The following is a 24,546-nucleotide window of genomic DNA, read 5'->3' as shown; positions in this document are numbered from 1 at the left end:
ATAAAGGCTACACAATTTTGACAAAAACAACGTTATTGTTTTGAGACAATGTATTTGTGGTTACTAATTTATTTGTTAAAGGCTAACATATTGTTAGTGGTAGCTCAGTGGTTAAGGTAATCGGAAGGTTGCTGGTTCAAGCCCCACCATTGCTAAGTTGCCACTGTTGCAAGGCCTTTAACCCCCAATTGCTCAAGTTGTATTCAGTCATAATTTTAAGTCGCTTTGGATAAAAGCGTCAGCTAAATGCAATAAATGTAAATGCATTTAGATAAAACTAGATAAACATATGCGTCCATCTACTGGAACAGTAATTGCAATTAAGCGGGGTCACAAGATATTTTACATTTATTTGAAGAATTGAGTTAAACAGCAAACCAAAGAAACATAGCAATGAAGTGCTCAGTAGAAATCAGTTGTATTTGAGCAGGATAGTCACTAGACTCCAGCCCCCCAGGAGCTTAAACTTATTGCAGACCAGCTGAGAGGCTCCAAGTTATCGTTCATGGTGGTGTAGAAGTATACCAAAAACATCAAGTTCATTTTCACTCTACACATATAGATTTGATTAATGAAAACTTTCCTCGTAATTTCTTGGATTGATCACATTTGGTATCAGCTATCGACCTCTTTACAAATGCACTGCTTTTGAACTTTCTTCTCACAAAGAGGAGAAAAAAGTTATATGATGAGACTAGGCTAGCAGTAGCTGAGATGAAAATACGTATATGTGTGCTTGTTAACCTTTTAGGACTGACTTCCCACTTTATTTCAAGCCACTTTATTTCAAGTAAATTTCAAGCTACAGGGAATCTACTACTAGATTTTATTTTATTTTTTTTGAATATTAAATTTCGTCGGCTTGATAGAAATATCATATACATGGCTCAAGTCTCCTTTATCAACTTGGGTGGGTTAGTGATATGAGTGCTTCAGCAATTTTTACAGCAGTACTGTATTTTGCTCAAATTTCAAAATTGTGTTTGTGATATTTTACGTATGCCTTTACCAGAGGTTTTTATGTAGTAAACATGAATAGTTTAAACCCTGATCGTCACACCCTCTGGTGGCTGAGACACGGATGAATCCAGTTGCATCATTCTGCAATGATGGATATGATCAACAAAACCAGCATGTTAATTTTTAAATGAATAAGCTGTCTGGCTGCATGTGAAATTTGACCTTTCTCTGGCTCAAAATTGTCCAGCACTCTAACTGAAAAGATGCCTCAGGACTTGTTCACAGCCTGTTGGAACTTCCGAAGTGACACTACGTAGCTGTACAGTCAACAAATTAGAACCTGTAACTGAAAACACGGGCTTCCCACACTGTTCCAAATGGAGTGCAGAGTTCAGACATTTGAGTCACTTAAGGCTGGTAATGGGATCAAGGGACACAAAATCTAAGGCTCCATTCACATTACTGAGCTGAAGTGACTCCTCCATTTTATTTGTTTCCTTAATGTTACACTGATCTGATTTTTGTCAGGGCTGTGCGGACGCACACATCCGATCTTTTCAAATGTGATTTGAGTCACTTTTGCATGTGGTCCTTTCAGATTCATATTCATTTTGTGGCTATGCAACTTGAATGAGAATGGTCATATCAGAATTCATGTGTCTTGCCTATATGCATCAGCCAAGAATGGCAGCGCGGCAAAGCAGCAATGAGCGAGAGCAACAGCATTGACAGCAATAGCTTCGAAAATAGCAAAAGCAAGCCGTCTAGCTTTTTCGCTCAGTTGACCTGAACTTTTACAGCCGACGAACTGACTGGTCCTTCAAAGCGAAAGGCATGTGTGGGAACAGATGACTTCACATTAGACAGGTCCCCCACTGGCCACTTGCAATCATGAACTTGAACAGTCAAAACGGACACATTCGTTCTGAACCAAAAAATAGTTTGGAATTTAACAGGCTTGTAATGTGAATTTGGTAATGTGAATTTAATTTCTCTCAATGTACTTTCAGTCAGAGCATATCAAATGCTTTTTTAATCATACTTTTTTTTAAACCACCAGTTGTTTTGATTTTGAATATTATCCCATCCACAACGAAAGTTGCATTCAATCTATTAACTAGCTAGCTAGCCCTCCTGAAAAAAAGTGGCTTTTAGCTCTCTCCTAACAATACAATTGAAGCATTGTCTGCTGGCAACACCATTGGGATCAACATCTTTATGTAATAAGCCTGAATTTGATTGGCTCGAAACACCTTCAACTTGGAAAATTGTTGGTTAGTAAATGTCTATATTGTTTAAATTCTCCGATGGAAAATGGCAGCTCACATATTTTGTTTCCACTGCACCTCTTGCAGTAGACTAACAAATTTATTCATTCAAAAAGCAACATTTTTGTGTGCAGTGGCTGATGTTGTCAGTGGCAGAGTAGTGCGCAGTTGTGCATGCACACAGATGCTACCTTCAAGCCCTCCTTGGAAATTACTTACTAGTTCAGAGGTTGTAATTATGAAATGGTTTGCGTTCAATTCGTTTTTGGTCGGGGGAAATGGATGCCATGAGAGAATTCCTTTTGTTTTTGTGTTGTTTATGTACATAGAAAAAACTAAATATCTGCATGAGGCAACTCTTTCTGGGTTCTTCTGATTAGCTTTGTTACTATTACTAATCAACATAAGTGCAAGTTGTCCACAAAAAGTACAGTGCAAAACTACCGCTAATGATCTTAAAACTTCTAATGTCTACTGTTGGAGCAGCCTCCATACCGACAAGCAGCATGACGTTTTGTTACTGACACGCCCCCAACTCAGAAAGTCGGGCCTTATCGGAAAATGGGTAGCTGCAAGTTGCCAATCGCACAGCAACTACACAGAACATATCAAAATGATAACTTGCGCTACATTTCAGGAGAGGTGGGTAGTGTAGCCAAAAACTGTACTCAAGTAAAAGTAATATTACTTTAAAACAATAATTATTTAAGTAGAAGTAAAAGTAGTCATTTAAATTGCTTAAGTAAAAGTAAATAAGTATCTGTTAAAAAGACTAAACAAGTAGCAAGTTACTTCATTGTAACTAACTTATTACTAACATAAGGCAACATGTATGTACGTGTGTGTGTGTGTGTGTGTGTGTGTGTGTGTGTGTGTGTGTGTGTGTGTCCTACCATGTAAAATATGAGGTCCTTATAGTTTTTGTGCTGAATTAAAATCTGTTTTAAAGTTGTTTCTCAGGCATAGTTTTTAAGTGAATTGTACATGAATATAGGTTACATAATTATAAATAAGGCTGTTATTACACTAAAAATATGTACAGGCTTAAACATCCCTCTTAATTGTCCAGTAATAGTTTGCCAACATAGAGGGGCTCCACTTTCCTTGGTACCAATTTTCCACAGGCCTGCTATACATAACGATAGGTGAAGTATAATCTGTTGTAAACTATTTGTCCTCTCTAAGTAGACAGCTAAAAGCACTTTGGCAAATGTCTGCTAAATGCCATATATGTAGATGCAAATATAATGAAACAAACTGGTTGATTAGAGAAATTCTGAAAACATTTGTATTCAGCATGCAAAAATACCTTATAAACAGCTATTTTTCTTTGCTCTAGGTCTTTGTCCTACTTAGTTCATGTGTTATGTTTAAGCTACATGAGGTTTTTCATATCGGCTAAATATTGAGCATATAACAAGTCACAAGCATCAAACTGGATTTGGTGATTACTTTGTGATTAATAGAGTTTCTGGGAATATTCTGAGCTCTTATATTTACATTGCAATTATGCAACTGATTAGTCAGGCTGGCTTGCTAACTAGATAGATGTCCTACGTCGTCTAGATAACAACTGCGTCTTTATGTGGTCAGAAGAAATCTCAATATATAAAATCAATAACAAACCATCATTTTATAATCTTGAAACCTTTTATAATACTGAAAATATGCCTCAATATGAATTATGCATTCCTACATGCCATGAATTCAGTTCAGCTGCTGCATTTATTTTTCTGCTTTTTGTAGTTTATAGCTACGTAGCTAGCTAGTTATTTTTTGTTAGAATATCACTGATGCAGGACCACACTTTACTTTCATATTAATAATGAAAGAGCATTATGACAGAGTATTAGTTTCACACACACACATCTGAGCCTTAAAGAAAAGGATTTATTGCAAGCTGCTTTTCATAAATATAATAATTTGAGTCCCATGGCAGAAAATGTGCCTGTTCCTTGTCCCTTACGTTGGTCTACTGTCCAGATGTCTAACTTACTGAAGTAAAGTGGTAGCACTCAGTGATCATATTGAGGGATTTCACTCAGTGATCATCTTTAGGATTTCACCAACCCTTCCACACTTGACAAGTTGTGGCAAAACTTACAAAATTTTAAAAATATTTTAAAATGTAACAGAAGGAACATTGACTAATATAATAGAGTAAATGTTTGATTTTGCAAATGTACTGAAGTAAGAATATAAAGTACCCTCTTTTAAAATGGCTCTACAGTTTGTTCGAAAAGTTACTTTAGTAAATGTAAAGGAGTAAATGTAGCGTGTTTACGACCCACCTCCGCATTTCAGAAACATGATGCAAATTCATGAACACTATACAAATTCAGAAAACACTTTATTAACAGTGACGACACAGACGCTGCATTTCGGAAACACGAAGCAAATTCAGATCACGCATTCAGCATCAGAAATGCTGCAAATCCAGTTACATCAAAATGGAAGTGTTGTTTCCGGGGGAAGAAAAGGTATGGACAATTGAACAGCTCGTGAAAAGAAGTGTGTGTCTGTGGTTAGCACTGTTTTGCCATTGGTATACGGTACAGCCTGAACGATTGGCCTATTCGCGCTTCGCATTCTTGCGTTTGTTGTAAAGGCAAAGTTGTAAAGAATGCTGCCTTCAAGTATGTTGATAATACAAAAACCCAACAAAAATATAAACCTGACCCTGCCAGTAAATATATAGGTTAGCTAGCTACATTCAGTGTTACTATGTTACAGTCCAGTTGAACCTGATGGGATACTGTCTAATGCAACTCGGTTTCTGTTTATATATCTACATTGAGTGTTTATTGATTTCAAATCATTTTGTATGCATGTAAAAACATAGCACTTTATATAAGAGAGTATGAATAAGACAACTGACCAGCTGGTCATGGTAGTAGGCAAATAATGTATTAAGACAGAAACTTGGACGTGTTAAATGGTATTTTTATTAGTGTTATTTAAGGCTGCATTCTGTACAACATAGAAACAGTAAATATTCAAGAATGTGGAGGATGAATAGGTCAGTTGTTCATTCTAGCCTAACCAATGATCATTTCAAATATAATTATTTTTCATCAGCTACTTGGTTATTGCTAGTCTCATAGGGGTCCATCCTCCTGCGTGTTCTCCGGCAACACTTCTGTTGTGTTGTGGCTGGATTTGCAGAGTTTCTGAACTTGCGTGCAGCTTTTTAATTTGCACTGCGTTTCGGACATGTAATGCACATCTTTTCATTTTGATGAATATGCTTTGTGTAACCGTACCGTTTTTTTCATTTGCGATTGCTGAACATCGCTTATAGCAATTGAGTTGGATCAGAATGTGAAAGCAGACAACCACTGAATGTCCTTTTATAATGGTAGACATGGGCAAAAATATGAACTACCTCATCTTTGATGGAGTGCATGAGTAATGCGTCTCAACTGAAACTTCTCCCTGTTTCTTTTAGAAAGAATTTAGAATCTAGCTTGTGCAAAGTAAATTACATAGGTGTGGTTGGAGGGTGCTGCCCCCTCCCCAAAGTGTTATTTGAAACTTACCCCATTAATAATTTTATATATAAAACAATATTATTTTTATTATTGTTGTTGTTGTTGTTTGTTTTTAGGCCTACTGATTTTTACTGAGCTGAATGTCTTGAGTGGGACAGTGAAACAATGAGGGAGATGTAATACAAGAGATTCAGTTTATTTTTCCTGACACACCAGTCACCATAAAAGCAGCAGTGGTTTTTCATGTCGAGACAAAATACATAGAAAGGAAACATTTGACTTGTTGTTTTATGTCTGGTATTTTAATGTAGATTGTGTTTCAAAAATGCCCTGATCATTGTTGATGGAGAGTTATTTGAATCATAAGATTTGTATTGTCTGTTGAAAAGTGGTCAGAAGCTAGGACTCACATTTCTGCACCACTCCAAGCCTAAAGACAGATCCAAAGGCTTTATGTTGTATGCTGAGTGTGCTTCTATTTTAATATAAAGAGACCTTCACAAATTATATATGTAACATTTTTAATCCGAGACACATCTGAGACAAATCTGCATCGAATCTGCTCTTTCATTGTATCCACACACCATTCCATGAAATGGCTGCAGTGTTGTTGTTGTTTTTTTCCTGCTCTTCTTTCTTCGTGAAGAACAGCAGAGCTTCAACTGAGCATGCCCAGAGAGGGCCATGTCAATGCTTTCTACAGAGAGTTGATCATGTGACCTGAGCAGGGACGGTGCTTGTGCGGGAAGCTAGACGTTAGTCAGTGGAGCTTTGCTTACACCCTCTTCCTCCTCCCCCATCAATGGAGACCCACAGCTTAAGCCAGGTACTGCCATGTTGCTGGAGGGCTCAACTTACAACAAGGCAGGATTATTTGCTTCTCCATTTTTCAGTCTCTCTTCTGGAAAATGCATTGCCAATATATACCTAGTATGGTATTTTAGAGACTGTTTGATTCCTGAAAATAGGCCAAAGTCTATCCTATGTGTTTCTTTTCCTTATTTTTTCCATTTAACTTTAAATTTAAGGTTCTCATTTACCATTCAGTTATTTTTGGATCTGTTAAATTGCAGATGATCTGATTGATCCATTAACTGACGTGGATGAATTCGATTACCTTGTCCATTTATGTTCCAGAAGGTGATGGGAAGGCCTTCCTGACAGCTGTTGGACAGAGGCTCTGTGCTGGCTCTTTCAGATATTTTCTAATACCTGGTCCTGTGGTTTCTCTAACCCTTCTAGAGAGAAGGGCTTTTCATAGGGGAGTTGGTTCAATAGGGAACAGAGGTACCATGAATGTCAGTTTAAAGATGGGCAAGTAATTTGTCTGTTAAAGAAAAGCCTCCTGAGATTTCACCAGGCGTAGCTACAGGGAGGAAAATAATAGCATCTTTTCAAACATTTCATTTTTTCTCTGCATTTAATCTATGTGTGAGCTGAAAGCCAGTGTTGCAATTGTGCAATTTTTGTCCCTCAGAATAAATAGATAGAATGCTTCATATAATGTCTCAGCTGAAATGATGCTGCATGTCGATGTGTGGTTCATTAAATATAGATTTGAATGGCTTACACAATACTGGTAAATGGTTGGAAAATGGCTGTCCTGGTAAGACTACGGTACGCTGCTACCTTTTATATTATGCTATGTTATTTTCCCAGAGACAGCTCAGTGCTGATAGATGGATGAGGATTTCCTTGTCTCTCTCATTTTAGATGGGGTGCAGTGTTTGTTAGAGAACTCGGGTCACTTGTAGGAAGCTCTTTTGCATGCACAGAGCACTATGCTTTCATTTTCATAAAAAGTGTGTTTAAGCTAATGCATTCCATGGACACTTCATTGTAGTTACCATGAGGGGAAATGGCTCTGGCTTATCGGGGTTGTGTAGGAGAGCACGTGTCTGGAGCCCACTCTTTGTAATGCTTACACTCTCTTCCCTTTTTTCTCTCGTTCTCTCCCTACTGCTCACTCCCTCCTAATATCCTTCTGTGGCTCTTTTCCCGTCTCTCACACACTCTCCTTCTTTGCCTTCCCCCGCTGTAAAACCAGTCGAGCAGAAGAGCTTGTTGCCAAAATGGAACACATGGAACTGAAGATTCTGCCTTCCTCTATGAAGAAACATTATATGCTTAGAGGCATCAGGCTCTAAATGTGGTAACTAGGGCTTCATAAGGACCAGTAGATTTGACTCTGATGAGTGCGTTGCCTGCCAGCCTGAGGTGAATTTTAAAATGGCTAACGGAAACTCCACTGAGCATGCTCCATTGGTGAGCATAGTGATGCAGTCTGATGTTGACAGTACAGTCTTGGGCAGAACAACACAGCGGGACACCTTTGTGGCCCAGTGATCTTTAAACTCTGTTGTGAAGGGGGGGAAAAAGGTTGAAAAAATAATAATGAGAGCCAGCAGTGTGGCAAGATTCTGGCCTGTGTGAAATGTTCTTTTGTCTTTAGATTTGGTAGTGGACCTCTAATTCTCAATTATCCCTGCTTTGGTAGTTAATGATTCTCTAATTCTGCTCTGATGTCTGAAAAGTTTTTTGGCAGGCGTTAGAAAGACATACAGTACTTTTGCATTGACACTGTTGAGCCAAAGCAACACAACAGCCTCTCTTCAGATCAGATCGTCTTGTATTGAATCCCTTTTTCTTTTCCTGAAAAAAAAGATGTTAAACTCTGTTTTTTTATGAAACCTGAGAACCTAGATACTTCTTGGGTTTTTATCAGTTAATGATTGATCAGATACTGGTTAGTGGATGCCTTCAGTTTAATTTTGTAAGAGTAACAACTGATGCATAAAAAGTACAGGATTATTCTGCATATGCTAATTTAACTCTGGTTTAGATGTAATAAAATTACTGACTTTGTAGAAGCAAAAGGCTTGGATTTCACAGGTTGTTCTTGTAACTTACAATTCGATGTTGTAAACATTGCGCCATTTTGTTAGTGCTGATTTTGTCTTGGCCTTCAGTCTCTCATGACACTTCTCAGGCTCAGAGGAGCTAAAGGCCTCTAGGTAGATGAGGAGATTAAGGATTGCTAACACTCTTGGTCCTGCTTGCTGTTGTGGGGAATAGGCCCTCTGGCTGTGTAGAGGGCATGTTCCTTTTGGCCTCCTCATACCTTTCCTTATTTTTTATTTTTGCGAGCAGCGAAATGGCTGCTTGCTTTCATTTGGTGCCCTCCTTTAAGAAGAAGAAAGTAAACATTTGAAATATGAACTGACTGAGCATGCTCTGTTCGAGCTTCAGCGAGGCCGACCAACAGAGGGAGCTGCTGGGTCACGTGACCAGCAAGCCGGGTGAATGTCTGCATGCAGGAGGAGAAGGAAAAAGAAGAGCAATCTGTTCGAGGCTCTCTCTCTCCCTTAATGGAGGCCATCGGTAGAAAGCAGGTATGATGCTGCCGGAGGAGCACCTTTAGCAAAGGAACAATCCTTCTTCCATGCTGGCTCAATCCTCCTTCCATGCTGGCTCTGAATATTCATCATCTGAGGCTCATTCCCTTGTTATTTTCCTTTTTTTCCTCCACAATCTACCTTTTATTTCTCCATTTCACATTCCATCCATTGAGAGTTGCCTGCTGTGCTCACGCTCAGAGAAGGGAGCTTTCCTGTGACTGAGAGGTGGCATCCAGGCTTCAGATTCAGCTGTGCAGTGCTCTGGTCAGCAGCCTGTGAACAAGCTCTGCAGGCTGAAGCAGAGCCCACTACCAGAGTCTGTTGGACCTTGTGGCCAAACATATTGGCTTCTGCTTCTCATGCGGAGGTGAATGGGAAGCTGGGTGACATGGCCTAAATGTTGTTAGCTTGGTAACTTGCAGAAGGAGAATCCAGTGGATTATTGCTGTCTGGTTTTATGGGCATTTTATGGGACAATTGCAGGCAAAGAAGAGGACTGGTCTCATCTCTCAATGGCAAACAAAAGATGCTTATTTGAAACAATTAATAGGCTGCCTTTCTTCTTTTGTTGAGAACCTTCATATATTAGGGGTATCTTTCAATGGTGCTATTTCTTGTTCTTTTTCTCTACTGGCTCAGGATTGGCACACGAATATTTGTAAAGAACAGGGAAATATTACAACAGTCCCATGTAGTTTGCTGCAAGATAATGCATTATTGCAGGTTTGGACTTGTTGAGTAAGCTTGGCCTAACCAAAAGAAGAGTTTTAATAACAGGTTAAATGTTCCGAAAGCAAAATAATTTTATCATGCTTGCTTCTTTTTTTTCCTAGTTGTATTTTTGGGTCTTAGGAATTCTCTCTCTCTCTCTCTCTCTCTCTCACTGCATTTTTGAAAAGAGAAGATGGGGAAAGAGAGGCATTGTCCCAGCTGAGGGGACATCTCGCCAAGAAACAGGTTCTGTAACCAGTGTGAATACCGTGCTTAGTGTCATCTCCACCGTTGGAGGAGCCAGTGAATGAGTGAAAGAATGCAGCACCCACAGTGACATTAAGGAAGGTTATTTTTGCATCTGTACCAAAGACCTCTTTCCTTTGTTCTTTCTAAACATAATTTTCCGGAAGTGAGGATTTTGATCTTGAAAGCGTGTCTTAGGGATGAGACTATTGTTGTTGGTAGAGTGTGTATGATTTCTCAGGCTTACCTCTGCATTTGTTAATCCATCACAGTATTCCTTCCTTGTATGATCCTATATGGTACAGGAAGTCTGTGATGGGCTTGTTTAAGCTGTAGTGGTCTGAAAAGGGGTTGTTGGTACACTCATTCGGTTAATCATTGACCATATTGTTTTGGTTTTATTCTAAATATTTTTTTGGAGGTTTAATTAAGACGTAGTGCGATAGAAGGGTTGATTGAAAAATGAGTATGATGCATGCTGCATATTTCCACTAGTCTCATTTTTGCATTCTACTTTAGATGTCCTCCACATCCTTGCATGAATTCAGGCTGTTATTTCCTGAGTGGCTTACTATACAATAGCATGGGATCTGTGTTATAAACCTGCCTTAATGATGTGTTGGCTCTTGGGTAGTTTCTGCTTGCCACTCTTTGCCTGGCTCACTGTGGTCTGTAAAGCTGCTTTGTGGCAATGGCTGTTGTAAAGAGCACTATATAAATAAATTTTACTTGACTAGTATACAAGTTTGTATTTAGTTTACATGCTGCTGTGTTGTATAAAAAACATTGACTAATATTTTGTTTTGCTCTAACCTAAGCTGTAGTCACTGTTCATTAACATTGGCCTCCTGTATAGGTATCAAACTGACATGAATTGAAGTCTCAGCTGGAATAAGAAGCTTAATAGTTTGGTTTATTCTTTTTATCAAAAATACATATCAAAGAATTTAATGCAGATGTAAAGAAAAATCGTATTTTTCCATGGGCAGTCACAAATACGTTGATTTTATATGAGCTAGGGCTTGTGTTGCTCCTGCTTTTGAAACAGTAAGCTGCTTCAGTTTCTGCAATGGAATGGCATTTATTTTTGGAGAAACAGCTTGGCAGACTCAGTTACCCATCAGATGAAGAAGGACTCTAATATTAAATGATCCTTAGTGTTTTCCTATTTGATGTCATTCTTAAGCTATTATAAAGACAAATGTAAATTATGCTAATGTTTCCCAGGTACATTTCAAAGTCTATGCTTTTCTTATGTCTTATATCTGCGAGAACCTTTCGAGGAGTTCATTAGAAATAATAGAAATTGGTTGCCCGTCCTACAAATGTCACAAATCCTGCTCAAACGCCCCCTATTCCACAAAAACATTTGCTGTCTTTCCTGTGTCAGTAAACAATCTGGTTAGGAAATGGCGGTTAGAAGCGGAGGGCCCTTCCCTCTCCCTCCCCTTCTCTACTGGGCATGCTCCATCTGCCCTGCAGGGGGAGAGCTTGAGAGAGAGAACGCCACTATTTGTAGCCAATCTTATTTTTTTCCCCCCATTTTGAACTTGATCTCTGTATACTAGCCTATAGTAAGTAGATTGCTAATAATTTAGCCCATGGTAAAATCAGTTGTGTGAGCAGGCAACAACTTTTCTAATAAAAAAAAAAAAAAAAAGTCATAGTAGTCGCTTATCCATTTTCATGTCTGTGGTGTGTGGACAGAAAAATATGTTTTTTTTAAAAAAAAACATCTGTAGGTTAAAATGCATAGCAGTGAGTTTAGGCTCCTTAAACCGAGTTAAGAGGCCATTGAGCTACATTTATAGCTTAATATGGCTCAAAGCTGGATCATGCGAAGTTGCTCGTTGATCATTTGAAGTGAAGAATGTGTACAAGTGCATTTAAGACCAGGTTTGAAAACACTTCACCTTCTCATGCAGGAAATGCCAGTGGATAAGGTTGCAGAAGCATTGGTTGTTGGCTTAGGAGAGAGCAAACATCTGTGCTGTCATAGACAGCCCTTCAAAAGTGAGTAGAGGTGCTGGCATTTGCTGGAAATCAGATCTCAAGCTAGCTCAATTTAAGGTCCCGTCATCTTAGACGGTCTTTAAGACATGTCTTCTAACCATGTGACACATGTATTAAACCATGGATGGTGCTGGTTTTCCGAACAGGTCTCACAATTAAGTTAGAGCAGCTTGACAAGTTACCTGGGCTTTGCATGGTATGAAGGACAGCTTGTGGCTACTTCATTCCTTGGCTGCTGACTGCTTGTAGAGGTCAATACCAAAACTACTACATCATTTTTGGTTGGGAAGTCTTGAGTGTGTCTGCCATATGTCACTAGTTCAGAAAGAGCTGGGGAAGTATGCCTTTAAATGTTAGTAATGCAATAACGGAGTTTGTTTTATTTATTTATTAAACATGTCCAAGTATTAGAGATTCTTTCAAGTCTTTCTCTTGGCTCCTCTTGCTACTTTTTATGAGATGAGAGTTCACAGTGATCTGCTTGACATCTAAAAAAAATTAAGAGAAACAGAGATGGATAGGACTGCCCCTAAAGAAGGTAAGGGTTTTTGGGCCTCTGTGGAAAAACAGTAGTGCTTTCAGAGTGCTCATACCAGTGGCCATGATGGAAGCCATGGTAGCTCCTTTTTTAATGACAGAAAAGCTCCTTGGGTAAACAGCGGTTAGCCCTGAACTGAGGAATACAATCAAGGGGCAGTATGACAATCTCTCTCCTGGTTTTATTGGACCAGAACATGATTGGGTTGGTTAGGGAAAGGGGGACTCTTATTATGAAGTGGCTCCCCTGGTGGTGAGAGAGGGAAACAGAAAGAGGGACCGACCTTTATTGAGAGAGCAGCTCCAACGAACGGCAGACATTTTCTGACTGTCCTGCGGAAGGCAGCTGGTGTGGCTGCCAATCAGATGAGGGTTGAGGAGCTAGGCAGGGGTGGGGGAGGGGCAGCAGTGGGAAGAGCCTGGATTTTGCTGTAATTACTGCACCTTCTGACCACCTTCTTTTGAGCCTGGCTGCTGAAAATTCCCACAGTAGATGTTGAAGGCTGCCAAGTGAGTGAGAGTGTGTTATATGAATACTTCATATGAGCAGATGCACAGCACCAGTTGACTGTAGTGGACTCTTCATTGTCTACAGGTCTTGAACTGGACTCTGCCCTTTTATGGGGAAAAAAAAAGTTTCACTTGCCTACTATTTAATGTTTGCCTTTTGAAATAGTTGCTAATTATAGATATGAAAATTGGGTGGCTAGTGGAAATCCCTGATAGATATGTTAACCTGTTTGTTTCTCTTGCAGTGTCCACACATTCCCTGATAGCTTCATGGTTCTGGATTGACGAATGAGCTCAGAGAGCGAGCACAGGGAGGGGTTGGTACAAAGAGATGTCATTTTGACTGTAATCGTACAGAGGAACTTGCTCTGCTCTGTGTTGAGTGGACGGGCTTAACACTTTCTCATTCCTGAGCAATAGGCAATCAACTGGCTTTAACTCTGTCCCTCTGGAGGTTCCCTGTGTAGAGTAGTAGGATTGTGGCCTGCCTACAGCTGGAGAAAGCTCAAAGCTGGATCAGCATCGCTGCTTGCCAACAGGATACTGTTAGTTTTGATAAGATCTTGATTTGTATGTAGCCACCCTGTTTGTCTGTCTGTGTTTTGGCTCATTGAGAGATACTTGCACTGAGGCATCAGTGGGTTCACTGCTCTTTGTGGCTTGCAAGCATTTCAACTTGAGTCATTGTGCAGTGACTGGGGAAATCTAAAGGCTGGCAAAAGAGAGCAAGACCTGCAATTATCCACTGAAGTCCCTGTACATTGATTTTTCACAGAGCACAGGCCTTTCACGCTGCACGTCACAATGGACACGTAACTGCTGGTTTAGTCATGTGTTCTCTCAGGGGCCATTAGACCCCACGCAGTTTGTGCATTGTCCAAACGAAGCATGGAGATGACACTCTCACTGCAGGGCTCTGGCTGTCTCCTGTAACTGGGCCAAAAGCCAAGTGCAACTTAAATGGTACAACCAAACAAAAAGGAAATGGAGACGGATTAAAGGAGTAAAACACTGTGAAGGAGGTTTGGTGATTAGAGGTAGCAAGAGTGAAGAGATGTTAATTTAGGACCTATGTGTGGTCTGTGTTCTCTTCCTGTTCTTCTAACACCTTGCACTGGCTTTCTGTTTGTTCATATCTGTGTGAACCTGTATAAAATGCGCTAAACAAAGGAGTCAGGAATGATCTCCAATACTGTAGGCTGTATTCTTCCTATGAATTTGAGAACGTGTTCTGAATAAATAACCTTAGGCACCTGAAAATATCTTTCGTGACTACTTTCACATTGGGTAGACTTCTTTGTAGAGAGAGATGTGGAGAGATGCACTGTTCAGATGGAGTCTCTGCCAACCAATCAAAGCTCTTGTTATTGAGGTGTTGTTGAAATGCATTCCCAAGAGATGATATATTAACTCCATGTTTTTCCTTTCTGTTGATCTCATGCACTCTGATAGTGTGGGGGGTTTTGCAGTAGAAGCAATTTGACCATTTGGTTATGTTTCTATTCCTGAGAAAAGCATTCCTTTTTTTAAGGGTAAAGTTCTGATTCTGAGCATCTTTTCCTTTGAATTGGAAAGTTAATATTTATCTCAGTTATCCTTGCCCTTACTTCATAGTATAATTGCTAAGTCTGATAACCTTTGCTAAGATTTTTGACTATTAAAGCTGTGACACTTTTTTTTTTTAAAGAGTACTCATTCGGAAGCTTCATCCTCTATTTTTGGGGGGTGGGGGGGTGGGGGTGAGGCGGGCTCTGATTAAGATTGTATTTTGCCATTGTTGCTGTAGTCTAATGAAGCTTGTGTTTCAGCCTGCCGGTTTGGTCAAGGGGGTTTTGGGGAAGAAAGAATCCATGAAGACAGAGAGCATGAAGGACGCTCACAGCGAACTACAAGAAGGTGAATTTGTTTCTCATTTTGCTGTGTTTATCACTGGAACTTATTTTTGTGGGTTTGTTGCTCATGGTCATTTTTATGCAATCTGCTGTTCTGGGCCATTCTCTAGGGGGCGACGGGGCCTGCTTGAGTAGGTTGGCAGAACCTTCCAAAAACAACACTGATATGAATGGGACCGATGAGGGTGCAGAAGCAAGAAAAGCTCAGCGGGGCCATGCCGTCCAAGGGCCACCTGTCCCATCGCAAGCTACGGAGAATGGGCTACCAGAGACTGATCCCCCTCATGGCTCCACCATGGGCAGTAATGGATATATTCTCAGTAAGGGTCAGGAGGACTCACCGGCTGCCCAGCATAGGACTAGCTGGTCCCCCATGGGGACTTCGACTGCAGGGCATGCCTCTAAAACACTCCCTCCTTCAGCAACACAACAGCCCCAGGGCCTGGGAACTCTAAGGATCGATACAGGGCCCAGCTTGGCAGAGGGGCGCTCAGAAAAAGAGACTAAGAATGGCATGGCGTCGAAAACACCTCCGCCTGTAACGATACACAGAGCACGCAAAACCATGTCCAGGCCAGCCTCGAATCAGCCACTAAAGGTAATGGCTGGTTCTTTCAGTGTTGTGCAAATAAATTCACAAACGTGATATGGGTGTGTAAAGATACAGCAATATGCAAGAAGTATTATCTAAATAGAACATGAATATGTTTTTAGTAGAGTCTGTTAAGTACATAAGACTGAAGATGCATTTTAATAATCTTAAAAATAAAAGAATGTTCTGAAAAAGTGGTTATGGTAATTAATTTTATTTATTTATTTATTTTACATTTCTTGGATGTTCTCATTTTAGGTCTCTTTTTTTTTTTTTTTTGTCATAATACAACTGTCTTTTCCACTCAGGGCATTGAAATAGTGTTTAATTTTTTCTTACTGCAGATTTTAAACAGGGAAACAAAAGAGCCAAGTGTGGTGAAACCTGAGAGAGTAGATGGAGCTGAACCTGGGCCACCTCCACAGATCCCTCCCACTCAGAACCAGCTACCTCAGAGCCAAACAGATGCCACACCAGCCAAGCCACACACAGGTTATCGCCTAACATGCTAACCCTGCTTCTTCTGTTCAGTTTGACAGGCTTTCTGACTTTAAGTTCATTATTGTCAGACCAGCCACTTAGATAAAATATTAAAACTATGAGCTTATCTTGCAGATAAAATATTAAAACTTCAGGCTATTTGTAGTTGTTGCAGCCTCACACCTGTTGACTCTTATACCAGATGTTCTTGAATGCAGACAAGCATGTCATAGCATCCATAATGAGCGTCCAAAAGGCAACAAAAGTTTGAGAGATTTATTTGTCCTCTACATAACTTCACTTCTCTTTTATATTGGCATGTTTGCATTTGGTGTTGTGTAGACATTTAAATGCATGCCTTTGTTTGCTCAGTAGCATCCGTGTTGAGAAAGAAGAAGAGAAAGATGGGAACGTACAGCCTCATTCCCAAGAAGAAGACCAAAGTCCTGAAGCAGCGCACAGTACTGGAGATGTTCCAGCGTATCTCACAATCTCCACCCAGTCCTCAGGTAAGATTTAACTCAGATGAACTCCACCTTAGGAATACGTGTAAGCCTTCCCCAACAGCCAAGTTCAGACAAAACCTTGATGCATGTTGAAAGTTTTGCTTTTATTTTCGGTTCATGCTCTGTTGGCAGCCTGCACATTTGCGAGCTGCTGACAGGGTGTCATCCGAAACATATATGGATTGTATACATAGAAAAAGTATGTGGATTGTGTAATATCTTGTCAAAAAAATCCTCGAAAAACTTGTTTAGCTGTTTTGCATTGTTGTGTTGATCGGAGAACAGGCTGATTCTGAGCTGGTTTGAGGCGATTGGTTGATAAGGTTGAGAGCAGCAATGACCTCTTTGACCTCTTCTGCTCTACAGCAGCCAAAAGAGGCTGTACAGGTCAATGGAGAGCAGGGAGAGAATGAGTCTGAGGAAGAGGAGTCGGAGGAGGACTCGGAGGAGGAAGATGACTTGACTGGAGAAGAGACTGTCCCAGCATCTCAGGAGGGCAGCAGAATACCTTCTGTCCCACAGGTTTGGCCTTTTTTAATTTTTGAGATTTTGTTCACCTACCTGCTGATGTCCATCTCCTCTTTTTCTTTCTGTCAGCTAAGCTAAAAACCAACCAATAAACAGAGCTGGTTGTGTCTGTATTGGTGACCAATGAGTAAACTTAAAACATTGGGGACAAATCAGTTCAGTATCGGTATAAAATACAAAACAAACACAAATCTTTTATCTAAAGCTGGTTGTTGCTTGTGTGTGATATAGCTTGGTGATGAGCAAGAGTCTGAGGAGTCTGCAGAAGAAGAAGGTGAAGAAGAGGAAGAGGAATCTGACTTGGTGAGATTTATAAAATATCCTCAAATCTAAAGACCTTGATCTGGACCGACATATCATTTGTCAAGCCCTGAGAAAAATGTAAGATTTTTGAAGATTTTTGAAGCTGGAACTATGATTTTATATTATTCAGGGGCCTTTGTGTCTTTTTGGGTTCTGTTTGCAGTATTATGATTAAAAAAATGGAGAAACATCTTTGGATCAGATTCAAGTATACTTTTAGAGATGAAAAGAAATTGTATGTTGCACTTTTTCAGGGCAGTCTTTGTCATATCTTTCAATTATGAAACTGGAAACGCACTGGTCTATATTCATATTTGTTCTTTAAGTTGAAAGCTCCATGTAGTAATATTATGACGTGTTATCCACTTGTCTTTCCCTGATTGGTCAGTCAGTCAGAGGATTAACGCAAGTCAGTTGTGAGTTCTTGATGGGAACAAACTAGGTCTGATTTAAGACATTAAGGTATGCGCTCTCATACCCAGATCAAACATAACCATGGGCTGAGGTCATTTACATATGAGCCCCCCATCAGTATGAGCTCCAGTAGCTCCCCTTTTAGAGGAGGTGGAGAATGGTGATAATGATTCCCAGGCGGTTCCCAGGGAACAAACATACTGTCCTACTGATAAATATGTAAGTTGTGCTTGATGATGAGAGCGTCTGCCAAATGCCATAAATGTAATTAAACAACATTTTAGTTTTGGATAAGATGTATTTGAGGCCTTCGTGACGAATAAGTTGGGTTTTTTATGAGATTTGAGGTTTACAAGTGATTTTGTTTACCTCAGAGTTTGGAATCTAGCTTGAAGAAGAAGTTGAAAAAAAAATCCAAGGGAGACAACCCATGGCTACGGCCAGCCCGGAAACGCAAGAAGAAGTTAAAGTCTAAGTCCGAGGGAATTCCTGGTAGAGTACCCTCTCCTTCATATGAGTAAAAATTATAGAGCTAATTTGCTTTAAACAGTTCATAGCCTAAACATTGTAATGAGAAGCACCACTGATTCAACACTTGAGGCCTCTCTCAAAAACACTATAATTTGCTTGCCCTGAGCCGCATAGTGTTGGAATAGTGTCGCTGATGATCTCCCCTCAGGTGTGGATGTCCAGACTCAGTCAGCGGCTCAGAGCCCAGGCCAAGCCCCTGCCTTGACCCCGGTTCCAGGCCCTGCCTGTTCCCCCACACCTGATGACCAAGGCAAAGAGTACACGGAGGTTCCATTAGACTCAATCGACCTGGAAGCCCAAGAACTTCTACTGAATACTCAGACCACAGGTGAGCAGAAGCCATTGTACTTATACATACTACAGTTTTGTTTTTTGTTTTTTTACCATTCACATGGCATATTCTGATTAGATATACTTCGGTATAGTAGATGTACTTATAAATCATGTCCTGAGTGAATACGTTGTACTGGGACCTTTAGTTGGATTCAAATTGTCCATTTATTCCACTTAACGTTTTCTTGGAGTAAATATGTAGTAGTGTTGGTGGTATGGACTGTTAATTTCAGCCTAATTGTTAGTCACAACAGTGACATTTAAAATGGTGGGTATTTAAACATTGATTAGTATCTCTGAACATTTTGTACTTACTGAGCAGAGCTTGCTTTGGGTGGTGTCTGTTTGTTGTTCATTAAGCTGTGACTACAAACTCAGAAGGCCTAGTAGTTGATACTGTTGCCTTGCTGGTTCAGATGACTCATCAGCAGAGCAGTCCCTAAGGAAAGAGTGCCCCCTGGTGTTGAAACCAACATCCATACCATAAACAACTTTGTCAAGCATCTCTGATATGTTTAACTGTTTCCCAAAAATGCAATGCATCTAGCTGAGGATGTGCAGACGTCCAATGACCTTTTAGCTCGATGAAGTAATTTTTAATTTAAGTCAAGAAGCCATATGGTTCTTTTTAGTGTCCTGGAACTGTAAAATGAAATGTAAAATAATAAAATATTATCTAATGTAAAATATTTTAAAATGTCTCTATCAATAGTTTAAATTGTATTTCACACATAACTGGGGCCTGGTTCACAAGCAAACGGTGTCCTTGTGCGAATAGATTTAACGTTAAAAGCTTACTTAGGCTAAAGTTCAATTAATTTTAGTGATAAATCGTAAACGTACTATAGAACAGGGTTTAACCATGGGCAAAGTCCAGGTCATGCTACCAAACTGTTACTTGTGGTAAGTTCAGTAGCAGTGCACTTTTAATAATTGATTTGGGCATGAAATTTGCCAAAGTTACACTGCATCTTCCATTTAGTTATGTGACATTATTATATCAGAAATTAAAACTCTTGGTCTTAGAAATGGTTAATGGCTTTCTCATATAAATATTTGAATGCATTAAATATATAAAACCTGAATGGGCTGTGTACTTTGTTAAAAGTGTTTAATCCTTTGAGCGTAGAGATGTTGGATTTTTGCGTTGGAAAATGGATCACCTCAGAGCAACATATGTGCCACAGGTCTGCTGTGGACTGGAGGCTTCTATGTAGCAGACCACCCTCAACCTAGCACCAACACTACTATCTGAAAACTCCAGCAACATTGCTGTGCCTGTACCCTCATACCAACACCCCTGCCATGGCGGTGTCACTGCTGGGTTGAGTATGATCCAATTCCTAAATAATACCCGGGCAGCAGTTGCTCTGTTGGCAGTGTTGAAAGAGATAGAGGGTGACTATCAAATTGTACATGTCTGCAGTCTACAGTTGTATACTTATGAGAGTATTATGTTTCATTTGTCAGGGAACATGCAACAGAATACATTCATCTCAAAAGAGAAGAGATGCTTTTAACTTTTCCATCTACCCTCCCTGGGAAGGTAAACAAGGTGATTGATATTAAAACAGTCACATAAGGAGAGTGAACATGCATCAGAGTCTGATTAGGTTAATGCAACATGATGTTCATGAAAGTCTTAAACTCAGCACAGTGGCTAGCAGGTTCCATTGTTTAATAGATCTGAAAGAATAAGCCGATTATGCAAAAGTGGTAGCTTGGACAGGAATACGCTGTCCCCTGAACACAGACCATGTAGCCTTGCACGGACTCTGTGAAGCCAAACAAAGCTTTTCAAATATGAATAAGCCTAAACTCCAGAAGGGCATGCACGCGCGCGCATGTGTGTATGTATGTGTGTGTGTGTGTGTGTGTGTGTGTGTGTGTGTGTGTGTGTGTGTGTGTGTGTGTGTGTGTATATGTATATATATATATATATATATATATATATATATATATATATATATATATATATATCTCAACATGATGTATTTGGAGAGCATTTGACAATGGTGTTATTCCATAATTTTGATGGCTTGCTTATAAAAAGACTTCCTGATCACCTTACTTGCCTGAGACTAACAAGATAAACAGTGAGAGATGATCACTGAATTAAACATTTACTAGATGCTTCAGTTGTGGGTGAATTTGTAATGTATCTAAAATTGGTCGATGTTATGTGGCACATCTTTGTGTTTCTAAGACCCGACTACACCTACTTGTTTCATGCGTTTCGCATATCTATATTATATCCAAATATAGTATCTTTGTTTTTGTAGATGTAAATATAATTTGTCTAATCATTGCCCTTAAGTCCTTATGGGCCTGTTTGCTGTTTTTCCTGGTGATTATATCACTCTATTTGCTTTGTCTTATTTAATTATCAAATTAAATATGACTTTGGTATTCGGTACCAGTCAAACACAAACTCCTTTAATTTTTTCTACATTTTAAAAACGGGGAAGGTTTCAACTGATGAAATAACACTCATATGATTTATTCTGTGAGAAACAAATATTGACTTGGATTTTATATTCTTTGAAGTAACTATTCTATACTTTAATGACCGCTTTACATGCTTTTGGTATTGTCTTAACCAGCTTTATAATCCAGCCTTATAATGATGCCTTTCCATCAGTCTTGAAGACATTTTCACATTTGCAGAGCACATGTAGGGTGAGGAAGAAAAGTTCTGAAAGAAAACTATTTGCTGAGGGTGCAAAATTGTCTGTGTGTGTTTTGAAAATGAATTCATATATAAGCCAACACATTTTCCAAATTATATTTGTCTTAGATACAAACTTAAACATAATTCAATTATTCAATAATTAAGTTAAATGCCATTTTTACTATTAAAAACATGCATTTAGTCAGGCTTGTTTTATTTTTACAGCACAGTGTATTTGTAAAAACTCAGTTCAGCAATGTTTGAGACTGTGTACCATATTGAGTCATCTGGAACCTTCTGGCAACATCTTGAAGCTTTTACTTTGTGATTTTTATTCATTCAATTTGTTAAAATCCCCCATAAGAAGCGTTACCTTCCCCTCATAGTGTTTAAGTAAATATAAGTAAGATTAAAAAAGAATTGAAAAACACAGACTGTGGTGGTGATCTGTTGGCATTCTGTAAATTACTTTTGGTGGTCAGTCAACTACCAAGACATTTCATAGGACAATGTAATGCTAACTCGAACACATTCACACAGAGGACTGTTAGGAGTTTCTAGTCATTTACATTGGATGCCTTGTTTCAGATAAATCAATACTCCAAACCCTTTACTCTAAACTCCTACATCTATAAGTATACCCAATAAAATGGCAGTGAAGTGAGTGAAACTGAAAGGTAGGTGTTCCCAATAAAGCTGCCGTATTGTGTATTGAGCGTATCGAGGCTAAACTAAGCAAGAACAACCTATACATTGTCTTAGCAATGTGCAGAACCTGGCATTGCAGAGAGCTCATATTTATTCTGCCCAGATCCTCACAGTGATGTCCCTGTTTTGTGTGTTTTTCAGGCGCATCGGGGCCACCAGCGGGCGCTGCCACTGACATGGTGCAGGAGCTCCCTCTCTGCAGCTGCCGTATGGAGACGCCCAAGAGCAGGGAGATCCTCACACTGGCTGACCGGAAGTGCATGGCCACTGAGAGCGTGGACGGACAGGTGAGATCATGCAGAGCCCCACCTAGAACCCACGAAAGAGAACACTGGCTATAAGCCTTTTATTTTATTATGTAAGCCTTATTTCTCAACGAACTCTTTAGTGTTACTTCATGCTGTTGGAGTTCAGTTCATAAACTGGAGTCCAGGTATCGTTCTTTTCTTGAAAATGAGATAACAAAAATACAAATGTTATAAAGCCTGTTGTGTTTAATATTATTTCATGTTGAAAACAAGTCGGTCACTCCGTTCTTCCTTTCTCCTTGATTTAACATTCATAACCTAATTAATTAAAGGTTCAGTGGTACTTCGAAGGAAGCCTGTATGTGGGTGTGAATTGCGAGCAGCCTCTCCACTCTGATTAACTTTCTCAAATTTAGAAGGAAGCCTTTGACATGTTGAACTCCGTGATGAGTAGACTGTTTGTTTTTTCCTGCATGTAGCTGAGCCGCTGCCAGAGTGCTGTGCTGAAGCACGAGATGATGAGGCCGTCGAACTCTGTGCAGCTGCTAGTGCTATGTGAGGAGCACCGCACGGGAATGGTGAAGCACCAGTGCTGCCCGGGCTGCGGCTATTTCTGCAGGGCGGTGAGTGCTCAGCTTCACCCAACACAGGTTGCCAGCCTAATCAATGAGACCATAACTTCGGCTGTGTTCAGACTGCAGGCGAATCAGATTTGTTTCTCAAATCAGATCTTTTCAGACGACTGTCTGCACTGCACTGTTGCAGTGATCAGATGGGATTTGTGTGTCCAGACATCACCAGCCTATCTGCATGTGCTGTGGTAATGACATAGGCATCAGTAACTATGTAGTTATGCTGGTGAATTGTTCTGGTTGGGTTCTTCCAGCTTCACTTGTACATCACTTCATTTACTGTTCTCTTCCACAGTGCTTACAAGTTCTCTGGTATGAATCTTGGCACCCCCGACATCGTCATTTATTATATTGCGAGTGATGCAAAAGACACTTTTAAAATCCAATTTGAGCATCCAGACTGAGATGCAACAGTAAAATCTGATTGGAATTGCATTTTAAACCACCTACATATGTGGTGTGGATCTGATTTGCAACAATTCGTATAGTTGTGTGTTTTTGTTTTGTTTTTTAGTGTCCAGACTATCAAAAATCAATCTGGATGCAATATGGATAACTCGCATTCAGACGTTTGAGCTATAACTTGTTAAATAGTAGCTGATGTGAAGGCAAATAAGTGCTTTTATATGCTATCGTCTGAGATTTCTGCACATTCTGTACATGAAATGGAAGAGCATTGTTCCTAAATAAATTCCTTGGTAAGATTAAAAAATCTTGCTTATTTGTTGCCACAGACAAATCTCATTAAGTCATCAGGCATGTACCTAACTACCTTTAACTGTAGGGAACCTTCATGGAGTGCCAGCCAGAAGTGAACATCACCCACCGTTTCCATCGGTCCTGTGCGTCAGTGCTGAAGGGCCAGAGCTTCTGTCCACACTGTGGTGAGGATGTCAGCAAAGCCAAGGAAGTCACCATTGCCAAGGCTGACACCACTTCCACCGTGCCCCCCAGCCAGGGCCCCAGCACTCCGGGCACCTCGGAGGGTAGGGCGGACACCACCACTGGAGGGTATGCAACGTCAAACACTGTTTCATTTTTCAAATGGTTTTGTAGAGTGATGCACTGATTCTGGTCACTGGCTGCTTAGTTACAGTCAGGAATGACATACCATTGGCATGGTGAGAGCATTGTTTCAAAGATGCAGTACATCTGTCGCAGTTTTTTTTTTTTTTTTTCTTCTCCATAGTAAAAGTGATTGCACTTACTGTGCAGGTTGTAACATCTGTAGGTGATTTGTCATTTTAGGCCATCTCACCTCTCTTTGCCTGGAGAGGGTAAAGCAGACAGCACCTTATCCAGAGCTCCAGAAGCTGTGGATGGGTCTGCTTCTCCAGGGACCAGCAGACCAGGGCTTTTGGGTTCAGTAGCAGGGACTGGATTTTCAGCAGGACCCCCTAAAGAGACTTTGGAAACCATCCTACTTGCACTGGATTCAGAGAAGTAAGAAAGGACCCAACACAGTACATCTTTACATTATACTCAGACAAATACAAGCTTGTCCATGATATGCTTTATTGGTCATGATGTATTACATGTAATCCAGTCAGCAAAGTTGTCTATAGTTAAACTAA

General features: G+C 40.0%; 1 protein-coding gene across 7 annotated transcripts in view; it reads left to right on the top strand.

The window, feature by feature from the left end:
- Nucleotides 1-24,546, top strand: part of ehmt1b (euchromatic histone-lysine N-methyltransferase 1b) — a 38,622-nt gene that overhangs the window by 5,795 nt on the left and 8,281 nt on the right. For 2 of the 7 annotated variants that reach the window (XM_027003666.2, XM_027003670.2), the window contains exons 2-13: nucleotides 14,943-15,030; nucleotides 15,137-15,624; nucleotides 15,963-16,110; nucleotides 16,471-16,607; nucleotides 16,971-17,126; nucleotides 17,364-17,435; nucleotides 18,224-18,341; nucleotides 18,529-18,708; nucleotides 22,234-22,379; nucleotides 22,820-22,963; nucleotides 23,757-23,983; nucleotides 24,221-24,415. In XM_027003666.2, the coding sequence (XP_026859467.2) occupies nucleotides 14,943-15,030; nucleotides 15,137-15,624; nucleotides 15,963-16,110; nucleotides 16,471-16,607; nucleotides 16,971-17,126; nucleotides 17,364-17,435; nucleotides 18,224-18,341; nucleotides 18,529-18,708; nucleotides 22,234-22,379; nucleotides 22,820-22,963; nucleotides 23,757-23,983; nucleotides 24,221-24,415 (2,099 nt within the window). The other 5 variants (XM_027003667.2, XM_027003665.2, XM_027003664.2 and 2 more) reach the window with 5 other exon arrangements.

Source organism: Electrophorus electricus, chromosome 6 (assembly GCF_013358815.1).
Source record: "Electrophorus electricus isolate fEleEle1 chromosome 6, fEleEle1.pri, whole genome shotgun sequence".
Lineage (NCBI taxonomy): Eukaryota > Metazoa > Chordata > Actinopteri > Gymnotiformes > Gymnotidae > Electrophorus > Electrophorus electricus.
This window is presented reverse-complemented; position numbering and strand designations above follow the sequence as displayed.